This window comes from Mustela erminea, chromosome 19, assembly GCF_009829155.1.
Source record: "Mustela erminea isolate mMusErm1 chromosome 19, mMusErm1.Pri, whole genome shotgun sequence".
NCBI lineage: Eukaryota > Metazoa > Chordata > Mammalia > Carnivora > Mustelidae > Mustela > Mustela erminea.
In genome coordinates, this window is record NC_045632.1 from 18,090,898 (window position 1) to 18,118,452 (window position 27,555).

The 27,555-nt window shown below is 52.6% G+C and overlaps 1 protein-coding gene across 1 annotated transcript; it reads right to left on the reverse strand.

Moving 5' to 3' along the window:
* Nucleotides 1-167: 167 nt before the first annotated feature.
* Nucleotides 168-27,510, reverse strand: LOC116578944 (IgGFc-binding protein-like). The gene is made up of 15 exons (XM_032323597.1): nucleotides 26,444-27,510; nucleotides 22,758-23,638; nucleotides 20,026-20,581; nucleotides 18,799-19,394; nucleotides 15,816-16,404; nucleotides 14,695-15,245; nucleotides 13,229-13,751; nucleotides 11,744-11,943; nucleotides 11,466-11,607; nucleotides 10,650-11,341; nucleotides 8,990-9,518; nucleotides 7,899-8,500; nucleotides 3,835-4,230; nucleotides 452-741; nucleotides 168-322 (listed from the first exon to the last, which is right to left on the reverse strand). The coding sequence occupies exons 1-15, from the start codon at nucleotides 26,460-26,462 to the stop codon at nucleotides 277-279; spliced, it is 6,612 nt and encodes a 2,203-aa protein (XP_032179488.1). The 5' UTR covers nucleotides 26,463-27,510; the 3' UTR covers nucleotides 168-276.
* Nucleotides 27,511-27,555: the final 45 nt, after the last annotated feature.

Sequence of the window (27,555 nt, forward strand, 5' to 3'; positions counted from 1 at the left end):
CACGAAGGTGGGGGTTGTCAGGGGCTCCAACTCAGATTTTGAGTCGGGAGGAGACAGGATCCCGACCTTACTCTTGGGGTCCTGGGAGACGGGGAACCTAGAGGTTGGAATCTTTGTGCCCCCCCAGGGCGCGGGGGCACTGGGAAGAAGATATAGGCACAAGCAGATTTGGTCATGTTATTTATTAAAACAATCTCGGGGAGGTTCGTAGGTTCCCATCCCAAGGGCAGGTGTGTGTCAGGAGGTCCCAGCCACGGGGACACCAGAGGGACGGCGTCAGGCGAAGTGTTGTGTCACGGTTGGCGTAACAAGCTTCTCCGTGCTGTGGGATGACAGAGACAGGTGTGGGCTCCGAGTGCCCAAAGGCTGCCTAGGGCGCAGGGAGTTGCGCTAATCGCGCCCTCTGCCTATGTGAGTCAAGTACCAGGGCAGGAGAAGGGCAAGTCCTCACCAGTTGTTGAAGCCCCGAGCCCGGCACGCCTGGAACACGTCGGTTAGGCTGGCACCCCGGAGTCCCCCTGGGAGTATCAGGTCGTCGGCTGCAATTCCGTTGTAGTCCCCGCAGGCTGCTCGGAGGCGTCCTTGGAGCGCGGGGGAGGCCCGTAGGGCCACGGCCCCTTCCGGCCCCACCAGCACCCGCAGCGTGGGGGACCTCTCGATGATAATCTGGGAGCCCTCAGCCCAGCGTGCGACCACGCCCCTGCACACTCGGACTGGGAGCCGCGCAGGTTGTCCGTTCACCTGTAGATTGGGGAGGCGGGTCAGGGGCGGGGATTAGAGTTTGAATCCCAAGGTGCGGCTCAGAAACCGCGGTGAATCCTGCCGCGCTATCAGAAATGCAAATCCAGGTCTTCGCCAGAGGAGTAAGGTCTGGGATTTTCTTTAAAAATCCTCCAGCACGAACAAAGCAAAAAGAGTGGGAGGAAAAGAAAGCAAGAATGGCAAAATATTTGTAACTGTAACAGGGTTTTATAATACCACTCTCTCTTCTCTTGTGATGCTTGAAATATCCATAATAAACTCTTTACTAAAACGGAGCTTTAGAGAAAAAGCCTTAGGAAGCTGTCGCATCTCTCTCACCTGTGTCTTCATAATCTAGTAACTGTTTACGCATACTCTGTGCCAGGCATTATTGCAAGTGCTCTAGTGTTTATTTATTTTATAAGATAATGTAAGACAGTACATTAGCAGTATATGGTACAACTGATATTTAAAAATATTGTCACCTAATTTATATTTTATGTAATTAATGATATTATATTATTTATTCATTTTTAAAAGATTTTATTTATTTATTTGACAGAGAGAGAGGAAGAGCGCTTTATGTGATCCAGGGGAGGGGAAGAGGGAGGCTCTCCACTGAGCAAGAAGCCTGATGTGTGGGACTCAATCCCAGGACCCTGGGATCATGACCTAAGCCAAAGGCACCCACTTAACTGACGGAGCCATCCAGGCATCCCTAAAGTATTTATTTTTTGAAGGATTTTATTTATTTGAGAGAGAGAAAGCCTGAGAGAGAGGGGAGGGTCAGAGGGAGAAGCAGACACCCCCCCCCTCACCCCACCAAGCAGGGAGCCAGATAGGGGAGTCCTGGGATCATGACCTGAGCTGATCGCAGATACCCAAACCAAGGAGCCACCCAGGCACCCAATATTAAAGCATTTAACTGATATTAAATCCTCACTAACACTCTGATAAAGTAGATCAGTACTGTATGCCTATATGCCTCTTGCCTTTTACTGATTAGAAACCTGAGGCCCAGAGAATTAACACAGCTTGCCCAGGCTCATATAGCTGGTAAGTGGCAGAGCAGTTTTGAACCAAAGGGGTCTGATTTCATGACCTGTATTCTTTTTTTTTTTTTTTTTTAATTTATTTATTTGACTGAGAGACACAGCGAGAGCGGGAACACAAGCAGGGGGAGTGGGAGAGGGAAAGGCAGGCTTCCCAAATGAGCCACCCAGGCGCCCCTCATAACCTGTATTCTTAACCATTCAGCTATATGTACTGTCTCTCCCTTAATAATATAAAAGTGGTTGCAAGAGCAATCACAGCTTTAAAAGTTTTTTTTAAGTTTATTTGCTTTTTTTTTTAAGGATTTGATTTATTTGAGAGAAAGAGTGTAACCACAAGCAGGGGGAGGGGTAGATGGAGAGGGAAAAGCAGGGAGCCTGACCTAGGGCTCGATCCCAGGTCCCTGAGATCATGACCTGAGCCAAAGGCAGCTGCTTAACCAACTGAGTCACCCAGGTACCCCTAAGTTTATTTACTTTTAAGTAGTCACTGCACCCAAAGTGGGGCTCGAACTCATGACCCCAAGATCAAGAGTTTCAAGCCCTTCAGACTGAGCCAGCCAGGTGCCCCAAAGAACAGTCACAGCTTCTACTTACTGAGCCCTTAGTATATGCCACGTACTTTGCAGGAATCCTCACGGCTACGCTATGTGGTAAGTACTGTTTTTTTGTGGTTGAGCAAACAAAGGTATTGAGAGTTGAGTCACTCACTCATCCATAGTTACATTAGAAGGTTAGGAGACACATAATCAGGGTCTCGATCCTTTAACTAAAGGCTCTGGCTTAGCTTACCTGCCAGCTTGTAGCAGACACCCCAGCTGTTCTCTTGCTGGACTGTCTTCCCATTGACAATTAGCCTCCACTGCACAGCTGTGCTCTGCTTCTCAGCATGGGGTTTCAGGTTCCTTTTCCTCTTATAAGTACTAACCATTTTGCCTGCCCAGTTCAAATTTTACTGCTCCCCTGCTTCTGTGTTCCTTAGGAGAGCCAGGTGTCCTCCTCCTTGGCATCTCTCTCAGCTGGATTTCCAACCTCTCCTTGTCTGGCTTCTTCCTATCAGCAATTAAACATCCCTGAGTTTCTCCCATCACAAAATCCTAGCAGTTAATCAGTTCTAAGGTACCCTTACCCTCTGCCTCTCCCTGGCTTAGCTCTATTCTCATCTGTTTGAAAAGGGGAGTTTGCAATTTGTCAAGAGGTGTCTGTTCCTGCTATTCCTCAAACCTGCAATCCAGGAGCTACCCCCCTGCTGTGATTTTTAAAAAGATTTTATTTATTCATGAGAGACAGACGCAGAGGCAGAGGGAGAAGCGGGCTCCCTGCAGAGCAGGGAGCCTGATATGGGACTCGATCCCAGGATCTTGGGATCATGACCTGAGTCATCCAGACATCCCTTTGCCACGATTTCTTAAATCGCTAACGACCTCCTTGGTCCTAAGTCCATGGACATTTAGTGGGCTATTTTAAACTCAATAGTTGATTTTTACCACTACTCCCCAAATATGGTCCCTCCTTTTCCCTGACCTTGTTCTGTAATACTCCTCCCTGCTCTCTCCCCCAGCCTAATATCAGGTCTCAGCTCATTTGTTACTTTCCTTCACTGGTCTCCTAAACTGAGGGTGCCTCTTCTGGGCTTCCACTGCTTGCCTGTGGTTTCCCCATCCCAGCCCTGATCATTCTGCCTGGGCTTCCCCCATTAGAGCTCTGATCTCTCAGTCAGTGGTTGCCAGAAGTTCAGCAGGACTTGAGTTAAGGGGGAGTCAGTGGGTCCTGAGAACTCCAGGGTAATGTTTATGTGGGATCTAGAGGGTCAAGGGGGAGTCAGTGGGTCCTGAGAAGTCCAAGGTGAAGTTTATGTGGGGTCTAGAGGGTCACAGGAGATCAGGACAAAGAAATTAGCCAACGGAGGTCAATGTGAGATCAGGGTGATGGGACAGTTCTATGTCAAAAGGCTATGGAAGGCCACTGAAGGATCAAAAGGCCCCAGGGATCAGTGCCAGGTTACAAAAGAGTCTTGGCTAGAATTGAGGAAGTCCCTTACCCATATCTCTTGATTGGCTCCCACAGCTGCACAGCCATCCCTGAAGCCGATGATCACTCGTGGTTTGCGAGTAGTGCAGCCAGGACAGGGCAGGAAGTCAGCAATGACATGGAACCAGTCAGGATCCTCAGTTCTGGAACCCACCACCGTGGCTAGCTCATAGGCACAGGATGTAACAGGCATGGGTGTGAGCCCACTAAAGCCATCAAAGGTGGTGAAGTGGCCCCCCGGCTCGAGGTGGCATGTAGCACCCTCCCCAGTTTCACAGGACCGCACACCCCCATCGAGGATGCAGCCTGTGCCCTGTGGGCAGGAAAAGGGCTGGCACTGGAGGCCTTGACCACGCAAGCATATACAGCGTTCCTGGCAGCCAGGTAGGACCAGAGATTCCCCAACCTGCAGAGACAGACAGACTCAAAATCAGATTCAAAAAACCATTGGGAATATCAACAAATAAAGCATATGTGTAAAACATACATCATGAAGGACTAAGTTCCCTCACGTATAAAGAGTTCCTAGAAATAAAATAAAAGACCAGTAAGTCAATCTAAAAACATGGGCAGAGGCTATTCAGAAAGTGAATAGAAAAGGAAATACAAATGTTTCTTAGGCATTTGAAAAGATGCCCAACCTCCTAGAAAGACAAATACAAACTAAAAAATCCATTGAGATATTTTTTCTCTATGAGATGGGCCAAAATAAAGTTTGGTGAGTTTCTGCAAACTGTCTCTCTGAATGTCTATTAATGACATTTTTTGAATTAGGATCTAATCAAGCCTTGTGTACTGCATTTGACCATGGTGGTTTTTAAGTCTCTTTTAATCTAGGATGATTTTCACTGGTGTGTGAAAAGCCTTAAGAGCTCCCTGCAAATGCTGATGTGTGGCTAGTGTCAGTGCCAGTGTGGAGTGGAAACACAATGGCAGATCTATCAGCCCTTATGCCTTGTTCCTCCGTGTGTGGGCATCTCCTCATTTCCAGGGTGGTCTGGGGTTTAAACCTTCATGTTTTTTCCTATCCAGTAACCCCTAATCTCCAGACAACTATGTCAAACATCCTGGGGGTCCTTTCTTCTGAAAGGACTTTTTTTTTTTTTTAAAGATTTTATTTATTTATTTGACAGACAGAGATCACAAGTAGGCAGAGAGGCAGGCAGAGAGAGAGGGGGAAGCAGGCTCCCTGCTGAGCAGAGAGCCCAATGCAGGGCTCGATCCCAGGACCCTGGGATCATGATCTGAGCTGAAGGCAGAGGCTTTAACCCACTGAGCCACCCAGGTGCCCCCTGAATGGACTTTTAAGAGCTGCAAAACCTTGAAGGGAATACTTTGCTTGCTTGGGGTCCATCCATGGTCTTCTGGTAACAGCCTTCCACTTTCTTTGGGGAACTAGCCCCACTTTCAGTCTGGGGGGTTTCCTAGGTGATATACCTATGCTCTGGCTTCAGCTCTGGGCACATGTCCCAGGCCTGGCCAGTCAGAGACAGATCAGAGTACCCCATCTCTCTGCTTCTGTGATCAGCTTAGGAATAGACAAATGACCTACACTGGGACAACAGGAGTCAGCACTGGAACTTCTGCTGAGAGAGAAGCCTGTCTTTCCACTGAGATGACTAAATGTACATCATAAACTCGGAGCAGGAGGAGACCACCATACCCTACATTCAGAAGTGGTTGGAGAATGAGGCTATGCATGTCCTCAAATATCCATTCTCCATTTCTTCCCCAGAATTAATATTTATAGCTAGACTCAGGGCCACCAGTGAAAGACATCTTCCAGCCTCCTCTGCAGCCAGATGGGGCCCTTCTGTGAAGTTCTGGCCAATGGGATGTGAACAGAAGTGGTATGTCCTACTTCTGGGTTATGCCCTTAAAGAGAGGAAGCCTGACCTTCCTTTCCCTCTTTTTTCTTGGCCAACTTGCATGACTGTAGATGTGGTTGGGAGCAAATGATTGCAATACTACAGAAGAGGCAGAACCACATGATAGAAGGAGCCTGTGTCTCTGACTTGGAGGAACCAAACTGGTTATTCTTGGACTATACATGAGAGAGAAATAAGCCATTGAGTTTAAGCCACTGCAATTTTGAGCCTCTGTTATAGCATTTGGACTTAGAGCCTACTTCATGTGGAAGCCAATATAGAAAAAAGAAAAGGCAGGGATGGAAGAGAGAAAGAAACTTGAGTCCTAGTTACATCATTTGAGTCCCTGAATCCAGCCATGTTTGAAGGCCTCAAATTTAAACAATTAAAGGTAGATATATCCTTGTATTTAAGATACTTGGCCTCATTTTCTAGCAATTACAACTGCAAATGCTGACTGATATAGCGTGGTCCAAGGAACATTTTATGATGAGGTATGGGAAACTCTGCATCCACCCGCCCATGCCTGGGGACCTCTCTTACAGGGATGTAGCGTCCACTGTGAAAACAGCCGCAGTGGTCCTGAGACACACAGTCTGTGCCATCAAAAATGAGTCCAGGGTCACACTCGCAGCCCTCGTAACATTGGGGAGAACAGTGTGCAGGGCTGGTAGGCTCGACACAGCCCCCATCACAGGTCCGTGCACAGATGCTGTAGTGGCTTCGGAGTGGACAAGCCATGGCTGCAGGCAGATGGCAAAGGCCCATGCTTAGGATTCAAGTTTCCTTTTCCAATCCTATTGCCTCTGTTGCTATCTTCCCACTGATATTTCCTAACCTTCACACCTTTGCAATTTCAGTTCTCTTTCCCTCAGATGCCCTTCCCACCACACACTACTTATTCCATCTATGTCCTGGCTTCTCTGATCCCCATCAGAAGGGTCTCCTCCTGCTGCCTGCAACCTCCCCCAGACGCATTCCAGACCCACCCAGAGCACTCACGGCAAAGCTTGGGGCCCCTCCAGAGAGTCACAGGGATGCCAGCTTCCTGACAGGCTGCAGTATAAGCTGTGAGGGCATCACAGACACCAAGGTGCTGGCCTTGGGTATGACATATGTTTTGCAGACAAATCCTGAGGAAAGGCTTGGGGCTGATATGGTCCAGGCAGCGGCCAAAGGGACCATCGGGTGCCTGTAGAAGTCTACATAGTTCAGGAGCATTGACAATCTGGGCACGTTGCGTGGGGCAGCTGATGCTAAAGTCAAGATTGGGCTGGGGCAGCGGGCAGGGGTTAGTGACCAGGCCTTTGGGCCAGGACCTTTTGTCTGGATGTAAGTCAAGGGGGCCAACTTTGCCACCAAAGGCCCCACAGATCCCCACCAGCTGGCCATGGAAGGTGGAAGGTACGGTCAGGCGCATCTGGCTGTCCCAGTCATACATGAGATGTAGCCCGCAGGCCGTGTATACCACTACGTGGCGGCCCTCCAAAGTGGCCCAGGCCCTGCCCTCTGCCAATACCCAGGGCAGCCGGCAGTGCTCACCATCCACCTGTGGAGGAAAGGGGTCAGGATTGGGGCTGTGAAGGCTGAGCCTGCTCCCATGCCACTTCCCTGACCTTTGCCCTTTGCATTCCCTCTGCCTGGTTTGCTCCTTCCCAGATGTCCACACAGACCCCCTCCGCTCCCTTACTTCCTTCAGATCTTGACTCAAATGTTACTTTCTCAGTGGGGTCTTCGCCATCACCTTATTTAAATGTTAAACCTCTTTACTCTGTTCTTGTACTCTCTCTCTCTCTCCTTTGTTTTATTTATCTTTGTAGTTCTTATACCCATGATCGGATTTACTACTTACTTATTTACTTATCATGTGTTTCCCTAGAGGATGTGAGCTCTCCCAGGACTTGCTGCCCATCAAATCCTCCAGGGCAGGGCTTTCCTGGACCACAGAGAGACTCTCCAGTTTACTGAAATAATCCTCAAGGACTGATTTTCTCCAGTCCTGGGTAAGAGGTGGCAATGCATATCTAACAGCTATGCTTTCCTGAGCCATTACTCCTTTCCAGGCAGTGTTCCTACCTTGTCACATACTCGCACTAACTCATTAGCCTTGAGGGACAGACACGCCCATTTTACTTAAGGAGGGGGAAACTGAGGCACTTCCAGGAGGGAGAGGGCGGGGCGTGGGCGCAGTCGAGTGGACACATACCGTGATGACGCCGACAAGGGAGCGGTGTAGTTGCAGGTGGTGCCCGGAGATGTTGAGGTGCAGGCTGAGCAGCCCGGCCCCATCGCGGGCCGCGTCTAGGCTGAAGCGACAGGGCCCCTGGCTTCCGCTGCGGGCCAGCAGGTGGAGGCAGGGCCCAGAAGGGAAGGGCGCGGGCGGGGGCAGCGTGAGCACGCGGCCATCGAAGGCGAGCACGTGCGCGGGCCCGGCGAGGGCGCAGCTGCCTCGTCCTTCTGGCAAGCACCCGCGCTCGCCTCCGCGCAGGCCGCACACTCGCCCGCGCCGGCACGGCCGCGGCCCGCACGTCACCGTGCCCCCCGGGCCGCAGTGGCAGCGACGCGTGCAGCCGGGCCCGGGGTACCACGCGGCGCCCAGAGCTCGGTAGCGGCCGGCGCGGAGGCAGCCGCACTTGGCCACAGGCACGCAGGCGGCGCCGCTCAGCACGAAGCCCGCGTCGCACATGCAGCCCTCACAGCAGAGGCTGCCGCTGGCGCCGCGGCGGGAGCAGCTCTCTGGGCCCGCGCACGTGGCGGGGCAGCACGGGCCGCACAGCTCGTAGTGCGAGTGCGGCGGACAGAGGAAGGCTGGGGAGGGCCGCGGGGTGGGGTGTGGTTGTGGGGGCCCAGCGAGGGGAAAAAGATGGAGAGACCCGGGGAAGAAATAGCGAGGGTGGGAGAAACGGGTAAGGCGGGAGGGAGGAACAGATGGGAAGACGGAGACGGAGAGTGGGGGGCCGGGGCGGCGTCGGGGTCGTGGAGAGCAACATGGTGGGGAGAGAGGACCAGAGAATAGGAAAGCGAGGTAGAGACAGGGAGGCACAGAGAAGCACCGAGGAGAGAGAGAGACAGTGAGAATGAGACAGGCACAAGAGACAGGAAGAAAGAGCTCGTTAATAAACTGCTGTCCCTCTAAGGGGAGGTCTAACTCATCTCCAAGTCCCACCCTTCTGCACCTGGCTCCACCCACCCAGACTTGAACTTCTCCTTTGGTCCTTCCGCGTTCTTCCCCTGGTGTCCCAAAGGCCAGTTCCTCCGAGATTCACCCACTATCTCTGCCAAGCCCTGCGCACTCACGACAGAAGTCAGGCGTCCTCCAGGGCCGCAGGCGCACGCCCAGAGCCTGACAGGCGACAGTGTAGGCGGTCAGGGCTCGGCAGACGATGTGACGAGCACCATAGTGGCGACACACATCGTCCAGGCAGTTGTCCATGAAAGGGAGCGGGTCCAGCGCGGCGTAGCATGACCCAAAGGGACCCTCGGCCGCCGTCAGCAGCCCACAGTAGGCGTCTCCAGCGAATCCAGTGCGCTTGGCTTCTGGGCAGGGGCCAGGGCAGAGGGGCCCGCAGAATGGGCCACAACCAGGCACTTCTGCCACCTTCCAGGTGTCAGGCACCTGCATGGTGGGGCTGCTCGGACTGTGTTGGCCACACAGCCCACACAGGTAGGGTCCATAGAGCCTCGGCAGCGTTACACGTGCCAGGCTGTCCCAATCATAAGTCAGGGAGAGGCCGAAATCCGTGTCTACGCAGAGCTGGTGGCCTTGGTAGTAGGCACGGAGGCAGTGGCCGTGAAAGAAAGGCAGTGATTCCAGAATTCCATCCACCTACAGGGAGGGCATGCAGGTGGCAAGAACAGTGGGGGAGGGATATAGTGGCTGTCAGTAGAAATTCTTGGGAATGTCGATAAAGGATCAGAGAAAGATCAAAGGGAAACATTGGTTAACAGGGATAGTCATTAGGAATCATAGGGAGATTCAATGGACCATCAGTGAAGGCTAAATGGAGGGTCAATAAAGGATTCCATGTGTGTATGTGTGGTGGGGAGGGTCAATGGTGGAACGATTAATTAAAAGTTAATGAGGGATCCGTGGGAGATCAACAAAGGGTAAAAAGAATAATTAGAAATTCAGTAGGGAGGAGTCAGTAAGGGATCAATGGGAGGATAAGAAAAGGGATAATGAAGGAAGTGGACACAAATACAAAGGGTACAGAGGATCAAGAGAATGCTTCTGTGGCTTTGGGTGGCAATGGGGAGACTAAGTTGGTGGGTAAAAGGGAGTGGAGTCAATGAATTTTAATGGGACAGTCTAAGGAAGACTCAAACAGTGAGACTAAAATCAAAGACAGGCACAATGGCGGGGGGCGCCTGGGTGGCTCAGTGGTTAAGCCTCTGCCTTTGGCTCTGGTCATGATCTGGGGGTCCTGGGGTTGAGCCCCACATCGGGCCCTCTGCTCAGCAGGGAGCCTGCTTTCCCCTCTTGCTTTCTGCCTACTTGTGAGCTCTGTCATATAAATAAATATAATCTTTAAAAACCCCCACAAAGACAGGAGTACATACCTATGGGGTGTGGGGTGAGGTTAAGAGGACAGTAAACAGGGTTAATGCGCAAGTCAGTGTAGCAGTAGGAAGATCATTTTGGGAGGGGTAGTGAAGGGTTAGACGGGGTAGAAAAGGAAGGTCAAGGGGAAGATCAAGGCTGTCTTTGGTTAAAGGGGAGTCAACTGAGGACTCAGTGGAGGGTTAATGGGAAGGTAATAGGAGACTCAAGGGTAATAGGAATCTCAAATAGAGGGTCTGTGGGAAGGGGTCAACAGGCAAGTCAATGGACCACGAGGAAATTGGAGGACATCTTTGAGGACCCATGAGAGTCAATGAAGAGGGGTCACTGTGGGTTACCTGTGGGTAGTAAGGATGGTGAGGGATAGTAGGTTGATCTGGAGCCTTGAAAACTCACCCGGATGTGGTTGAGATCTTTGGGACTCATGTCCAGCCTCAGGCCACAGGCTGAGAGGGTCAGGGCCTTGGTCCAGGCACGTGGCCGCCGCAATGGGGTCAAATCCAGACTGAAGGGCTCAAGGTTGGCATGGGCTGTGCCACAGAGACCCGCCAGGCGGTAGACACAAGAACCAGGGAATTTATAGTGGGTTCCTCCAAATGTGTGGAAGTGGAAGTCTCCAGTGGCAGCACAGACCAGTGACTTCTCCACGACAGTGGGACTGGGTGGGGACGGCACTAACAGGCAGTGGTACCAGCCACCTATGGAGGCCTTACAGTGACCATGGCACTTGTCAGGCCAACACTGGGGAAGCTTGCTCACCAGGGTCCCAAGGGTCGGGCAGTGACATTGCTGAGTACAGTTGTCTGTCCAGAAAGTCTGGCCTTGGTGCAGGAAGCAGGGGCAGTGGGCATGGGGCACACATCGGTCCCCTAGCAGCAAGTAGCCAGGGAGGCACTGGCAGGTTGGAGCACAGGGGTGGTGGCAGTGCTCTGGGGCTGCAGGGTCAGCACATGTGGCTGGGCATGCAGACCCACATGGAACAAAGTGGGAGCTTTCTGGGCACTGGGGACTGGGGATGGGGAGCAGGGGTGGGAAAGGTGGGGGAAACAGTGGTGGGGCCACAGAGCTCGGGGCAGGGCCCAAGGTGGCTGTGGGGGAGAGAGAAGATCAGGCACTTATGAGTCCCAGGGGTCTGGGTCACCAGTCCTGTCCTTCCCAGGACTTAGAAGTCATGCCCCAATCTCTGACCCCTCAGACCACAGCCCCAGGCACCTTGGAAACGGCAGCTTAGGACTCCATCTGTGATGCCACAGACTTCCTGCATAGGGCAGCTGAAGGGGACACAGGCCACACCCTTCCCTAGCTGGCAGGTACAGGAGGAGGAGCAGTTCTTGATGAGGACAGTCTGGTCCGGCTGTGGAGGAAGGGAGGAAAGCTGAAAAGGGAGGTAGCTTGAAAGGAAGGTGCAGCCAGAGATTCTGAGATGAAACCCACACAAGGAGGTGTGCGGAGATCCGAGGCAAAGTGGGAGGACCCCAGAGGATGCTCACAGGGAAGTACTGGCCATTGTGGAAGCAAGGACAGTGGTCCACAGGGACGCAGTCACGCCCGGCCGGGAAGAATCCATTTTCACACTCGCAGCCCTCAGCGCAGGGAGTGGGGAGCTGCACCACTTCCTGAACACCTGGACAGGCCGCAGGGCAGGGGTTCACACACAGACTGTAGTGGCTGTGGCGGGGGCACCGCATGGCTGTGGAAAGGGGGCTTGTCAGACTCCGGCAAGCCAGGGGCCTGCCCTCTGCTGGCCCAGCACCCTCAGATTGTAGACCTCCCCCTCAGATTAATGGCGACAACGATAACAACCAGCAGGGACTGAGCAGTGTCCGCATATGCTACGCAATGCACTAATGCACTAGCTGCTTGAATGTATCCCAGACACGACTAACAGGGCTTCCCTGCTCTTTGTCTTTTATGGGTTTTCCCTCCCCATCCCATGTCTGACCATGACAGACAGAGATGGAGGCGACCATCCATCTGTAAGTAAAGAGCACCCCAGATTCCAAGAGCAACCCAGATTCCCTCCAGGAACATCTGAACCTAGAGACAGAAGGTCAGAAAGAGATAGACGTTGACACCACAATGATAAGTCAAGGTAAGGCTGAGAGTCCATGAGGATCAAGGAGAATACATGTGGACAGAGAAGTTGGAAGTTGATGAGAATTGTTAAATGAACAAAATATTCAGATGCCAGCCAATAAGTCATTTTCTAGGTGTGTGACTCTGGGCAAATTCCTTAACTATCTATGCCTTGGTTTCCTTCATCCATGAAGTGTACTTGCCTGATGGGGTTCTTGGGAGCCCTGGCACAGTAAGGTCAGCTGTTCTTTTCATGTTATTATTGGAACTATTTTTTACATTATTGTTGGGAGAGAAACCAGAGCCTAGGGCCTTAGAGAGGGGATTCTGGGGACCGGTGACAAGCCAGTTCTGCCCCCTACTGGCTGTGAGATCTGGAAAACTGTGCCTCGGGCCTTTACTAGGGTTAGGGTTAGTGTTAGGGTTAGGGTTAGACAGTTGTCCCTAACTCCTGGAGCAGTTTGTAGATGGAGTGAGCAGACTTAAAGCAGGTAAAATAGGTTCTCAGACACAGCCTTGTGTCCAGGTCTCCTGCAGGACTTGTTAAAACAGATTGCTGGGTCCCACTCCAGAGTTTCTGATTCAGTAAGTCTGGGACAGAGCAAGAATTCGCATTGTGAACAAACCCTGAGTATTGCTGGTCCAGGGAAACAATTTTAACACAGCACCTGATATTGAATGAGTGCTCTATAAATGTTAGCTAAGGGATAAAATCAAATCTGTTTTCCCAGCCACAGGATGTGCAGGGCTTTGTCCCATTTGGTGCTGTATCATCAGCTGGAACCGACACATAGTAGGTCCTCAACTAACACCTGTGTTATGAATGAAGTCCAGACCGCGGTCTCCCTCCCCGGACCCTACCCGGGACCGGCTCTGAAACCCTCTGCGGGGGGACATACGGCAGAAGCTGGGAGCCCTCCAGGGCCTCATCTCCGCACCAGCCGTCTGGCAGGCAGCCACGTAGGCTTGCAGGAAGGCACAGAGCGCTTTGCGGTTCCCGCGGGCGTGGCCCATGTCGGCCACGCAGGCCTGGAAGAAGGGCTCTGGTGGCAGGAGTGCGTGGCAGGGTGCCAGCGGGCCGCTGGGCTCGCGCAGGAGGCCGCAAGCGCCACGCCACGCTGCGTCTGCGCCCGCGTTCCCGGCGGCTGGTGGACAGCCCGAACCCGGGCAGGGATGTGGCGTGCCGCAGGGTCCGGGCCGTGGCAGCTGTAGGTCATCAGACGCATTGCCGTTGAAGTTGCCGCAGAGGCCACGCGTGAGGCCGCGGTAGGCCGCAGGCAGCTCCACGCTCAGGTGACCACCGAGCCCGAAAAGCAGGCGTGGGCCCCCACGCACCGCGAGCACCACCGAGGCGCCCCGCGCGAAGGCGCGCACCCTGCCGTTGGTCAGCGCGAAGGGCAGGCAGCGCCGCACGCCGTCCACCTGTGGGCAGGGGTGGGGCAGCCTAGGGTGAGGGGGAAGGACCGGGTCTGGGAAGAACGGGGAGAAGACTGTGAGCAGGGGTGATGCGGGGTGTGTGTGCCCGAACAGGGGAAGAGTGAAAGGGACTGTTGGAGTGAGAAGAGGGACACGGGGAGCAGAGGAGTCAAGGGGTAGGGACATTCAAGGCGGCGCTTGGGAGTGGGCATTGTGGGGGGGGGGAGTTGAGTGAGGGGTAGGGAGAGTGAAGAGGTGGACCTGGAGTGCTGGGAGAGAGGGAAACTCCTTACTCAGGGGCTGGAGAGGTACCTGAGAGCATCCACGGACCTGGGGAAGGAAGGCAGCGGAGGACGGTAGAGCTGGGAAAGAGGAGGGAGGGGGTGTGGGGACAGGAGGAGGAGAGAAGGGAGGGACCACTTTGGAGAGAAAAAGATGGGGAGACCTCGAGAGGAAGGGCAGTGGGGAGGCAGGGGCCCCAAAGAGGGGGTTGGGCCAGCAGGGAGCAAGGGTCAGGGAAGGCTGGGTGGGCCTCCTGGGGAAGAGGTGATGGTAGTTGCGGAGCTGGAGAAGGCGCATGGAGCAGAAGAGGGCACCCTCCTTCCGGGGGAGGAGGAAAAAAGACCAGGAGGAGGAAAAGAGATGAAGACTGGCCGCAGGGGAGATAGGCAGGGTGGGCGTGGGTGGTGAAAAGAGAGAGGAGGGAAGTGGGAGAAACAGAGATCCTGAGCATCATGGGACCGGAATGTGCAGACACAACTGTTGAGAGAGGGATTGAAAGCGGAAGGGGCAGAAGGAGAGGGGGCAGTGGAGAAGGGAGGAGGAGAAGAGCAGAAATGAGGTTGTTGGAGAGAGGCGGGCATCAGTCAGCGACACTGGGAGATCCCACCTGTCAGAACAGAGACTGCCAGGCCGCTGAAAGGAGGCGGACCACGGGGCGGGGACTCACCGTGATGTTTCCCCAGTCCTCCCAGTCTAAGTCGAAGCGGTGACCATGAACGCGGAGCAGCACGCGGCGGAGCTCCGGCGTCTGTGGGCCTTTCTCCAGCACCACTTCGAAGGGCCACACGCCCCGAAGGCGGCCCATGCCCGTGCCCACCATCGAATAGGTGCAGGCGTCTGGAAGGTGGAAGGTGGTGCCATCGAAGGTGCGGAAGCGGAGTCCGTCTGAGGCGAGGCAGACGCCTGGGCGGCCCCGGGCTGCGCGGCAGGGTTTGCAGACCACCTGGCCGCCAGCGTGGCAACTGCAGCAGCGGTTGGTCGCCGGGTGAGGGGGAGGCAGTGGCGCGCCGGGTTCCAAGTAGCGGCCAGCCCTCAGGCAGCCGCACTGAGCCTGGGGCACGCAGTCTGCGCCACTCAGCAGAAAGCCCGCGTCGCATACGCAGCCCTCGCGGCAGAGCCCAGGGCCGTGGCAGCCAGGCGGTGTCTTCAGCCCCGCGCAAGTGGCTGAGCAATCCGGAGCGCACAGCGTGTAGTGCGAGTGTGCGGGGCACAGCGGGCCTGCGGGAGCAAGGCGGATTGGAGGATTGCTTCAAGGCATTGTCTACTGGGAGTCTCACCCTCCACCTCTGGGGCTAGGATGGGGCATCTGGGGCCCTGCAGGGGTAAAAGTCCACTTGGGCAGAGCTGCAGGAACCTTCAGATAGCAAAAGACCAGGTAGTTAACCATGGATCAGAGGCCTGATTATGGACCAGCCAATTTGTAGGGCCTGGATGGATAAGGGCTGGGCGGCTGGACCATGAACAGGTCTGAGTCCCTGAGAGGTAAGGGGTGAAGGGCTGGTCCATAATCGGGGCTAAGAAGAGGGAAGGATGAGAGCTGGCCTGGACTTTTGTTGGCTTAGGCCTGACACTTTAGGATGGGCCAAGGTTGAGGGTCTGGTGGGGAGTGGAGGGATGGGTGGAACCCAGCACAGTGGGAAGTCCAGGGTCTCAGGGTTGTATTGTGCAGGGATGAGCTGACATCCTGGGATGGGCAACAGTCCAGGAGCTGGACCTCAGTCAGGAGTGGGACCAGGTTCCCCAGATGAGCAAAGATGGAGAGGCTGTACTGAAGCCCTAGGTACTCACTGCACAGACTCGAATTCCGCCAGGGGAAGACTTGGCCGCCCAGCAGCTGGCAAGTTTCACAGTAGAGGCTGAGCATGGGGCAGGGTCCAATACCCAGGCATACATCCACTATGCAATCTTGGACATAGGGGCCTGGTGCCAGCATCTCATGGCACAGCTGGAAGGGTCCCAGGGGGTCCAAGAGGATGTCACAGATGTGGGCAAAGTGGGCTGGGGTGCTGGTGGTTGGCAGGGTGACACAGGATGGTGGCGGTGGCGGCATCTTGTCAGCAGCATTCAGGCACTCAGTCGGGGAACCCACCAAATAGCTATGGCCAAAGGCCCAAACCAGTGCATCCTCAGGCATGTTGGTGCCCAGCACAATTCCAGGCACCTGGAGGTCATCCGAGGGATCCCCATTGTAGTCAGCACACAGCCCCGCCACATGGCCCATATATGCTGCTGGAAGATCCACTACCACGCGGATCCCAGGGGCATAGGTCACACGCAAGCCAAAGGGGCAGCTGATTACAGTGTCCCAGCCATGGCGAAAGATGAGGGTTCTGTTGCTCAGAGCCTGGAATGGTAGATTCTGCCAGTCTCCATTCACCTGTGTGAAGAGGGTATGTCAAGCTGGGGCTCTAGGGACCCAGTATCAGTACAAAGGATGCCTATGTCCCTAGGTACAAGCAGGGCTTCCAGAAGGCCTTGGTGAGGGACTAGGGGTCTATTAGGACCTAAAACAAAAAAAGCAAAATCAAACTAAAAGCTTGGGATGCTGTCCATGGTACTGATACTTTTTTCAACAAATACTTGGATGATGAGAACTGTGGATTCTCGGGTTTCGGTCTGTGGATCAGATCAGATCAGATTCCGGGATCATATTTGGGGAGTGGAAACCAACAGCCTCTGAAAGTGACACAGGTGCACTTAGTCTGTGTTCAATAAATATTTGTTGAACTAATGCATGGATGAATGAGTGAGGCTCATTGGTTAAGTTAGGCTGTAGAGTTCTAGAGATGCTCGGATTTCTAGGTAATGGCAGGGGCTCCAGGGTGCTATGCAAATATACAAATGTTGAAGCTGCTGTTCCTGGTCTAACCATATTTGCCCACAGCTGCTGGGGCTGGGAGTATAAGAATTGGGGGTGAGGGTTTGTAAGCTTTGGGAACTGGGGATTTGGAATTCCTGGACTGGGTCTGGGGATGCCCAGGACTTGGGCTGAAATTGCGTCTGAAATACAGTTAACACATGTAACCTAGAATGGTGGCTGGAACACCATAGGTATTCAATAAGTAATCACCGAATGAATAAATGGGATTCTTGGGTCAGGACTGGAGTTTCAAGAGCCCAGAATCAGGACTGAAAGCTCTGGTATACTGGGGATCACAATGAAGTCAAGGCTAGGAGTTTCTGTCCCAGACACTCAAAGCCAAGAATATCTGTCTCAAACACTTAGGTTGAACTATATGAAACTGCCACATTTGGGGCGCCTGGGTGGCTCAGTGGGTTAAAGCCTCTGCCTTCGGCTCAGGTCATGATCTCAGGGTCCTGGGATCGAGCCCCGCATCAGGCTCTCTGCTCAGCAGGGAGCCTGCTTCCTCCTCTCTCTCTCTCTCTCAGCCTGCCTCTCTGCCTACTTGTGATCTCTGTCAAATAAATAAATAAAATCTTTAAAAAAAAGAAACTGTCACATTTGTAGGAAAAAACATCGAGTATTGGCAGATTCATATGGTCTGATTTTAATAACTACATGTGTTCACACAGTGAAGTGAGGTAGTTAAGTGCCCTTGGATTTTGGAGTTAAGTTATCTGGGTTCAGATCTTCACTCCTAGTTTGGTTAGCTGTCTTACTTTGGCAATGTAACTTCTCTGTAAAATGAAAGAAATAATAATATTCACTGGAAAAAAATGGAAGGATAAAGTAAGGATTTGTATCCTTCACTGGAAGGCAGTGTTCCTGGGACTAACTGAATTTAAATAAATTAAAATAAAAATAAAAAAATAAAATAAGACTTATAAAAGCAAAAATATACCATATTGGTGGGCTGGAAAACTCAACAGTCTCTCCAATTGGAGTTATAAATCCAATAAAATTACAATGAAAAAATTCCCTCCCCCAAAAGACAAAAAAAAATGGCAATCAGTGATAAATTTAAAATATAGCCAAAACAAACTGTTGATGAAAAATAACTGACAGTGTCTGGGTCCTGTCCTCTGTTGGTCTGTGAGTACTCATCCCTCATCCCCAAAGCTCCACAGCTGCTCTCCCAGTGTCTCTACCCAGTGTCTTTCCCACCTTGATGAGTAAATTTGCCACACTGAAGTGGTGTCAGAATCATTGGAGACTCTGAATTATGTTTCACAAAGGAAGAAGTTGAGGTCATGTGTTGTTTGTTTTGTTTGTTTGTTTGTTTACTATTTGCAGAGACAGCATAACAAACCCTGGAGCAAAACCACCAAGGTTTAAATACCAGCTCTGTTATCTATGAGCTATGTGACCTTGGGCAAATGGCCTCACCTCTCTGGGCCAGTTTCCTCATTGGAAAATGGCAAGGTCAATTGTGTCTACCTTAAAAGGACTCTCGTGCATTCTTTGTTATTACAGCAGTGCCTAGTAAGTGACTTCCCTGTAGCCTTTTCAACAACATTACAACCTTTTTCCCTTTGCCACAAGAAGTTATGGGGGACTGGGTAAGAGGCTTCTGGATTTAGGGTTTGGTCCTAAAGACTTAAGGCTTGAGTTCTGATTTGGGGGTTAGTTAGTTTTGGGGGATTAAAGTTAAGCAGCTGGGTCAGAGACCATGGGGCAAGAGGAAAGAGGTGGGAGTCCTGGGTTGAGGGTCCAGTATCATAAGACAAAAACTCAAGATATGACCTTAGCTCTAGGTTAGGGGGATCTAGGGATCAGGGTTTGGGAGTCTTGAGGTGAGGACTCTAGGTGAGAGGTTATATAAAGTGGGATCCCTGGGTGCATGTGTGGGCAGGGTTGGGATTTTCTCACCAGGACATGACCGGGTTCCTTGGGGTCCAGCTTCAGGTGGTAACCAGACAGAAGCACTTCGAGGCTACTTGGGACTCCATCAGGACCAGTGCCCAGGAGCACACGGAAGTCTGCCAGCTCCTGCGGTGCGGGAGAACTAAGGCCGCTCAGCAGGTACACACAAGAGCCAGGGAAGCGAAAACGGCGCCCATCAAAGGTGATGTAGTGACCTCCGCCGGCTGCCACGCATGTGGCCATGCTCCAGGGCACACAGGTGCGCAGGCCATGGGACAGAATGCAGCGCTCGCCTGGCCTGCAACCACCCTGGGTGCAGATCACGCTCCCTCCTGAAGCTGGGCAGACACAGCGGCGCATGCAGCCCACACCCTCCCATAAAGTCTCGCCTGGTCCCAGCAGACGTCCCTTGTGTGTGCAGCCACAGCCACCAGGTCCCCAGCGCCGCAGGACGCAGTCAGGACCGCTGTGGACATAGCCAGCGTCACAGGCGCACGTTTCCCCGCAGGGCAGCGGGCATGACGCTCCCAATGGACCCATGCACGTCTCGGGGCAGGAGGAGCCACACGGCTCATAATGGCTGTTTTGGGGGCACTCGATGGCTGGGGGCAGAGGAGAAGAAGGTGGAGTGGAGCGAGTGTTCACATCAGGACCTCCCAGTCTGGTTCCAAAGACCTAATTATTCAGCTACCCCCGAAATGGAGACATTCTAGCCCTCAGCTTCGAAGAATTGTGACTAGGATCCTGAGATCCTCCTTCTTAGAATGGAGGCTTTCCAGAAATCTCCATCTCACAGAGTAAATAAGTTTCTGTCATCAGAAAGCATAAGTCCCCGTTCTAGAACATAAAAGTCTGGCCCTGGGACGCAAAACTCTCACCCCAGAGTCTGAAGTCCTTGTCACCCAGAGGACTTTTCGTCCACCAAATGCAAGAAACTTGCCTTTTAGAATTAACTAATTCTGGACCCCAGGGCCTGGAAGGCTTCGCCCTAGGACCAAGAAACCCCACACTCCAAGACCTAGGTGTTCCAGCTCCCAGAAACCAGAAATCCCGCCTCTAGGGCGGAGGAGTCTCCATGCCCCGACCCAGCCTCTGGTGCTTCCGCAGTCCCACCACAGGGACCCTGCAGGCTTGCCTCAGGAATCAACTCCAGCATCAAGGAGTGCCACCCCCTAAGTCCCAGAATCCCCTTCCCCAGTAACCCATAGCCTTTTCCATCTAAGGCTCACTCACGGCAGCCAGTCTGGAATCTCCAGGAGTCGATCCTGACACCAAGGCGCTGACACGCGTGCGCGTAGACCTGGAGGGTTAAGCAAAGCGCAGGTCGGTAGTTGGGAAAGGGGCAGATCCAAGCCCTGCAGCTGATCTCGAAGGGCGCAGGCAGCAGCACGTCGTGGCAGGGGCTAAAGGGCCCGTTTAGATCGGCCAGAATGGCGCAGGGCCCTGGGGTCTCGGCTGGGTACGCTGGCTTGGCGCAGGGAGCAGCCCAGAGGGCGTGGCATGGGGCGTCCGGTGGCTGCAAGGCCCAAGAGCGCAAGAAAGCGCGCAGGTCCGGACCGCCCACGTCGTCTATCGGGTCCTGGTTGAAGTTGCCGCACAGGCCCACCACGTGCGCCCGGTAGCCCTCGGCCAGTTGCAGAGAGAGCGCGTGCTGCCAGTCGTACACCAGGCGCAGCGCTGCTGGCTCTTGCTTCAGACCTGCCTCTGCCCATAGTTCTGAGCTGCGGAAATGCAAACGCAGCCTCCCTCCGTGCAGCGTCGCTGGCAGCCGGATCCGCTGCTGGTCCACCTGCAGGGTGACGCAAGAGCAGGAGTCAGGAGTTACTGGGACAGTGACAGCAGACATTCCTGAGCATTTGAGGGGAAGCGGGGGATGGAGGCTGAGGGGCTTGGATTTGGGGATTGGAAGAGAGTGGGAACTTCGGGGAGGGAAGGTGGGAATGAGTTATGAAAAGCACTTGGCACAGAGTCCACCTCATGCTCCATAGGAGGAGGGTCGCAATGCCTCTTGTCCCCTAACACTGGCATCTGGAACCGCCAAATCCTGTGACCTTGAACATCTCCTAGGACCACATGCAGCCACTGGCATGTCTGAAATATTTCCTCAGGGAAAATTTGGAGCCATTATTCTGGTCGGACGGTCTCTCCATCTACTAACCAGGAATCTTTTTATTTTTAAAATTATTTTTAATATCTTCTAGCCAGGACTCTTGTTACCAATACCCAGATGTGACCTCGTGCAAAATCCAGAAGTCTTCCTTCTAGGAATCTAGATAAGTGATTCTACTAAGAAGTCTCCAGTTCACAGGAGAGCCTTCAGCTAGGACCCAATGTCTTTTCCCCAATTACCAAGAGCCTCCGCCAAGAACTTCTGGATCATTCAATATCTCTCCTCCCAATCCATGATTTCCATTTTTTCCCATCCAATCACTGAGAAGGTTACCAACCTATTTTTACTCTCATTCACCACCTCCACCCTGGCCCAACCATCATCTCCTGCCTGGACAATGGTAGCAACCTCCTCACTGGGCATCCTTCACAAGCCCCATGGTCATTTCCCCTCATGGCAGCCACAGAGATCCTGCTAACACCCAAGTGATATTTCACCCTCCTCCACACACAATCTGCCCTTGGCTTCCACCTTACACAGAATAGAAGACAAAGTTATTGCAAGAGCCCATACAGTCTGACCCCATGGTCTCTCCTTCTCCTCCTTCCCACAATCCCTCCTCTTCATCCTGGCTTCTTGCTGTTCCTCTAACGTGCCTGTCAGATTCCTGCCTTAGGTACTTGCTGTTCCCTCTGCCTGGAGTGCCCATGGCTCTCTTCCTCACCTCTTTTAAGACTTGGCTCAAGTTTCATCTTCTTAGAGAGGTCCTCCTACTTAAAACTACACTCTCAGACATCCTGATGCCACACTCCTGATCCATTTTTTTTCCTGGTGGCAGGTGGGTTCCCCAGAAGTGTGTGGAAGGGAGTGTGGAGAACCATGGGCTCCTGCATCAGGTCCTAGCATCTTGTACTTCCGAGCTTCCCATACATGAGCCCATTGGAGCCCATTTCCACACATGAGCCCACAGTCTGATGAGCGAAATCTTTTCATCATCTTGATTTTCCCAGATGAAGAAACTAAGGCCCAGAGAGTTTAAATAATTTGCCTGAGGTCATACAGATAACAGATGGTCAACCAGGGATTTGAACTCAGGCCCTCAGGTTCTGGAGTGCATTGTCTTTCTACAGTGGTGCTGAGGAGTGGCTTAGTACATCCATAACCTCATAGGTTTACTCCCTCTCGCAACCCTGATTAAATATATCCTAGTCCCCACAACCTTGCAGAGTAATGCCTCCCAATCTGAGGAGAAATTTCACACCTTCCACACCTTGGCTGCCTGTGGTCCAAGGTTAAGTCCAAAGCTCCCAGAATGTAGAGGTTTCAGTTGTCCGTATTAGGGGACAATAAACCCAGCAAACTCTCCTCATATGACACTTACCAGGAGGTGGACTCTGTTCTATGCTTTCTGTATTTTAACTCATTTCCACTTTACAGGAAACTGTTAACATGTTCTAGAGATCCATGATCCCTTAGCCCCAAATGCAAAAGTGGCCTGAAGACTGAGACGTTTTGTGTATTTGATGTTAAAACGTAATTGGTAGCCAAAGTTGATCTGAATTCGTGGTATGGCTCCTTAATGCCTTCATTTATCCCACTTAGTGTGCATATTCAGACCTTGCACTGCAGAGATATTAATGTTTGTAATTATGTACTACTTATTGGGATTATTAATAATATACAGCATTTGTGTGGTATGACTGCTTGAAATTCCACAATCAGAAATGCACTGGCCCCAAGCATTTTGGATAAGGGACTATGGACTTATATAAGATTGCCTCCACCGTAGAGCTGACAAAAATGAGGGACAGAGAAGGATACATTTTCCCAGGATTCCATACCTAATGGTTCTTACCTGCACAAAGCCGAACTCATGCTTGACAGCAGTGATGGTGACACCAAAGATACGCATTGTGACAGAGTGCATGGGCTGCCTCTCTCCAGAGGTGGCAATCCACAGCTGGAAGGCAGGGGGGCCACTGGGTAGGGCCTGAGGGCAACGGCTCAGCATGTAGGAACAGCCCCCAGGCACAGGAAAAGAGTAGCCGTCAAAAGTGTAGATATATGGCAGTCCAGAAACCCAGCAGGTACGCCCTGTGATGTCCCCTGGCCCCTTACTGGAGATGTCCACTGTCTCCAACTTGGCCTCCGATGGCATTTTGGACTCAGACACAGTTTCAAGTTCTTGCCAGAAAGCCTCTGAGCCTGGTTTAGTCACTGCCACCACCTTGAGATCCAGCTTAGCTGCTGGGATGGTTTCTGTCTTGGGTTTGGACTCTGGTTCAGCTGCTGGCACGGGCAGGGGGAAAGGTGCGGGTGCTAGTTCAGCCACAACCAGGCCTTCAGGAAATGGTTCTTTTAGACCCAGAGGTTCAAGTTCTGGTTTTACCAAAGCCAAAGATTGAGGCTGAAGTTCATTCATGGCCATGGAGACAGGCCCTGGCTCTGCTTCAGGTGTGCTCTCTGCTCCTGGTTTGGGCACTGCCGTGATTTTAGACCCGGAGATGGGCACCATTTTGGAGTCCTTCAGAGATACTGGCTTGGGACTGAACATGATCTCGGTGGCTGGGGTGCTGGGCAAACACTCAGGTTTGTGCCTCACGAGGTAACATGTGGTTCCACTGAAGCATACATGGTCCTTACAGGATCCTGGGAACTGGAGTGGCATCATCAGGGAAGATTCTAGAAGGGGATAGAATTCTGCGGGAGGGTTCAGATCTTCCGCAGTCAGAATATCTGGAGATGAGATGAGATGAAACATGAATGATGATGCAACAGAATCAGATCTTGGCATTTGGTCCCATCCCTTTCCTGTCTGCATGCCCTAGGCCTTTAGGGCCCTTGGAGACTCAACATCTATAAGCTAGCAGGGTTCCCAATGTAGAGTGAAGCAGGCCTATATCATCAGAAAGAGAAGGGTGGGGCCGGAGAACAATACAGAAATGGTCAGCACAGTGTGGGTATACAACAAGGCTGTGATGAGCTGGAGGGCACAGACTCCATCCAAGAACACTGATCAGTTACTACAGAATCTCTGTGCTGGTAAGTCTAAACACATCTGTGGGTCGACTTCCAGCTTGCCATGTTAAGCAGCCTTAAGAATGTATGTCTCTGTGTGTGTGTGTGTGTGTGTATTCTGTTGGGATCTAGCCACCCCGTTTCCCAGGGAGGGGAGTTATTTTTTCATAGATGTTGAGGCATGATGCTTGACACCTACAAAGTGAACTTTTAAAAAATAAGTTTGTTCTGTAGGGGTTTGCATATTTTCCATCAAAACATAATAAGGACTTTTGGTATGGATTAGAATATGAACCAAAGTATCAGCTCCCTGTGGTAGGAATATTTCTGTGTTGTACATTGCTGCATCTCTGGTGCCTAGAACAGGCCTATCCTGAAGTACATCTAAAAAAAAAATTGTGGAAAATTAATAATAGCCAATGTTTACTGCATGCCAGACACTCTCCTACTAACTTTTTTTTTTTTTTAAATGCAACAACAACCTTATGAAGTTGTTGGTATGATTATTCACACTTCACAGAGGAGAAAGTTGAGGTTCGGGGAGGTGATGTGTTTGGGGAGGTCACACAGTTTGTAGCAGGATTTGAATCCAGGCCTCTTGCCTCCAGAATCCAGCTCTGAGCCAATTTTTATAAACTAATTGAAGTCCATGTTTTCATTTCTAAGAAACCCCAGCCTTTCTGACTTCTTCCTCACTTTTCTGTCACCTTCCTTGTCTCCCACTGTTTTTTGGGGGACTGGAAGCGATTGCGTGGGAGCACCCAAACTGTATTCCGGCCCATGGCGACTGTCCAGCTACTCTGTAGTCTGGGCAGAGCACTGAAGTGACAAACCTCTTTCTCAGCAGCCTGAGCGGGTTTTGGGTTTGCAGCTGCCACCTGCTCAGTATGTAGCTTTGGATGGTGATTTCTTCCCTTCAGCCTTCAACTGCTTCCTCTATAAAATGGGGAAAACAGGGGCGCCTGTGTGGTTCAGTCAGTTGAGCATCTGGCTCTTGGTTTCGGCTCAGGTTATGATCTCATGGGTCCTAGGATCTAGCCCCACATTGGGCCTGCTTGGCAGGGAGTCTGCTTGAAGATTCTCTCCTCTGCCCTTCTCCCCATTCTCTCTCTCTCAAATAAATAAATCTTTTTTAAAAAATGGGGGTAATAAAGAGGCCTGCCTCCAGAGTGGCTGTGAGGAATATACTGTATGATGTACATACATTATATATAAGGGAATTTACCACTTCGCTTAAAAGTCTAGGCTCTAAGTCTGTGTGAAGCAGTACAAAATAAAGCAACACAAAAAGGTGGCTGAAAGCTTGTGCTCTGGAAGCAAGTAGAGCTGGGTTCAAGTCCTGACTCTGACACTTTCTAGCTGTGTGAACTTGGCAAAAGATTTGACCTCCAGCTCTTCCCCTCTCCAGAAAAAAGGAATTATTACAATACTGTTATATAGTCAACCTCAAAGACTAGAGGGAAGGTCAAGCACCCATTATTTTATCCCTTCCCCTGACCCTACTGTTCACAATTTATACTGTAGTAAAGAAAAAGAACATGTGACCTTCAAAAATAACTTCCTTTTTGAGCCCAGTGCCTGGCATATGATTCAGTGCACATTTAACAACTTATAACCATTATTATTCATTCCACAAATATTTACTAAGGGTTGAACACTGTCCTACCTTAAAATCATACAATTAAGTGTGTATCTTGGAACGTCCTTAAAAATTTTTTTTAAAAAAGCACTGACCTCAAGGAACTAATGGGAGACAGAGAAAGAGAATAAGTAAGTATATAGAAAGTGAGACGAGCTGTGAAAAAAATCAGGGAAGGGCTGCAGTTTTGTAAGGGATAGGGAATTAGGATTTTAAATAGAGTGGTCAAGGGCGCCTGGGTGGCTCAGTGGGTTAAGCCGCTGCCTTCGGCTCAGGTCATGATCTCAGGGTCCTGGGATGGAGTCCCGCATCGGGCTCTCTGCTCAGCAGGGAGCCTGCTTTCTCCTCTCTCTCTCTGCCTGCCTCTCTGCCTACTTGTGATCTCTCTCTGTCAAATAAATAAATAAATAATCTTTAAAATAAACAAATAAATAAATAAATAAAGTGGTCAATTTGGCCTTGGTAAGAAGGTGGCATTTGAGCAGAGACTTGAAGGAGATGAGGGTGCGATCCATAAAGATATCATGGGGATGGTCAGTGTTGAAGGTTCTGAGAAGGGAGAAGAAAGGTGGCTGGTGTGGCTGGGGTGGAGTGAGGGAAGGCAAGAATGAGAAGAGATGAGATCAGAGAGGTAATGGGAACACATTGTACGGGGCCTTATAAAACACTGTGCTTTTTGCTGGGTGTAATATTAATTGCATGGGAAGATTTTGAGCAGAAGATTTGCTTAAAAACAAAAACAAAAACAAAAACCCGAACAACCCTGCCTCTCGGGCTGCTATGTGAGCAACTAAAGGTAGTGTTACGATTTTCCCCATCGCTGATCTCCAGGAATCCCATCGTCTGCTCAACTTCCCACCGCCTTGGGCCCCAGTGCTGCTCACCCACGCTTGGCTGCCCCATGGCCTGGGTCCCGAAGCCCGCGCCAGGGGCGGTGCCGAAGCTAAGCACGCCCACCGGCGGCCCGGGAGTCTCCAGGAAGTGCACCACTCCGGGCTCAGGCCCATATGCCACCTCGGTCCAGACGAAACCCGGAGCGGGCGCTTGGCTTTCACCAGAGTGCTGCTCTGGGCCGCCGGGGATTAGGCGCCAGTGCAGGTTGGGCAGCGGCTGCTGATCAAGGAGCACCGGGGTGGGCTCGCGCGCCAGCAGCACCGCCACGTTGGAAAAGCCGGGCTGCGCGGTGAGCGCGAAGCTGCGGCTGAACGCGTCCACCGGAGGCAGGAGAGCGAAGAAGGGATCGTAGGCGACGCCCCCGCGGGCCGCCGCGGCCGCCAGGAAGAGCACCTGCAGGCCGGCGGAGGAGCGCAGCACCAGGGGGCGCACTGGGTCCACGGCGAAGTGCAGCACCGTTCCTAGGCGCAGAGCCCGCGCCCCTTTGGCGCCGCCCCCCCAGAAGCTCAGGCTGCCCAGGCCGTCCGCCACCACGTACACACGGTCTCTGGGTCCGGGAGTCGCGGGCGCGAACGGGGGTACCGCGTAGACGCGGCCCCAGTAACCCTGGGGCAGCAGTTGTTCGGACACGTGGCCACAGGCCTTATCTCTCGCTTGCAGGCAACTGTGGCCAGCCAGCAGCGCGACGGGACGAGTGGCCACGACGCGGGTGCCCGAGAGGTCGCCTGCGCTCTGCACCTGCAGCGCCTGGAACGGGTCGAGGTGCACGAGGAGGGTCCGGCCGGCAGCATGCTCGACGCCATCCAGCAGGATGGGCACCGGAGGCGTGAGGCTCAGGCGTGTGGGCCAAGCGCCGGCCACCACCGCAAACTCCTTGTGCCGGTCGCTGGGCTGCAGCGACGGCGTCACCACCACGTAGCGAGTACCCAGCAGGCGGCGCGGAAGCGCTAGCGCCGTGTCTAGGGAGGTGCGCCCACGCGCGTTCACCACTGTCACGCCCACCGGTCGCGACGCCGCTAAGCGCACTGCGCCCCCCGCCGCCCGCCGCGAGCCCCGCAGCTCCACAGCGCTGGGCAGGCGCACCCACGCGGTAGTGCCTGGC

Coding starts and splice junctions, on each gene's coding strand:
- LOC116578944 (XM_032323597.1), bottom strand. Junction 16,405..18,798: donor AGGAACCCGGTCATGTCCTG/GTGAGAAAATCC, acceptor CTCTTCACACAG/GTGAATGGAGACTGGCAGAA. Junction 13,752..14,694: donor AGGACTGGGGAAACATCACG/GTGAGTCCCCGC, acceptor CCCTGCCCACAG/GTGGACGGCGTGCGGCGCTG.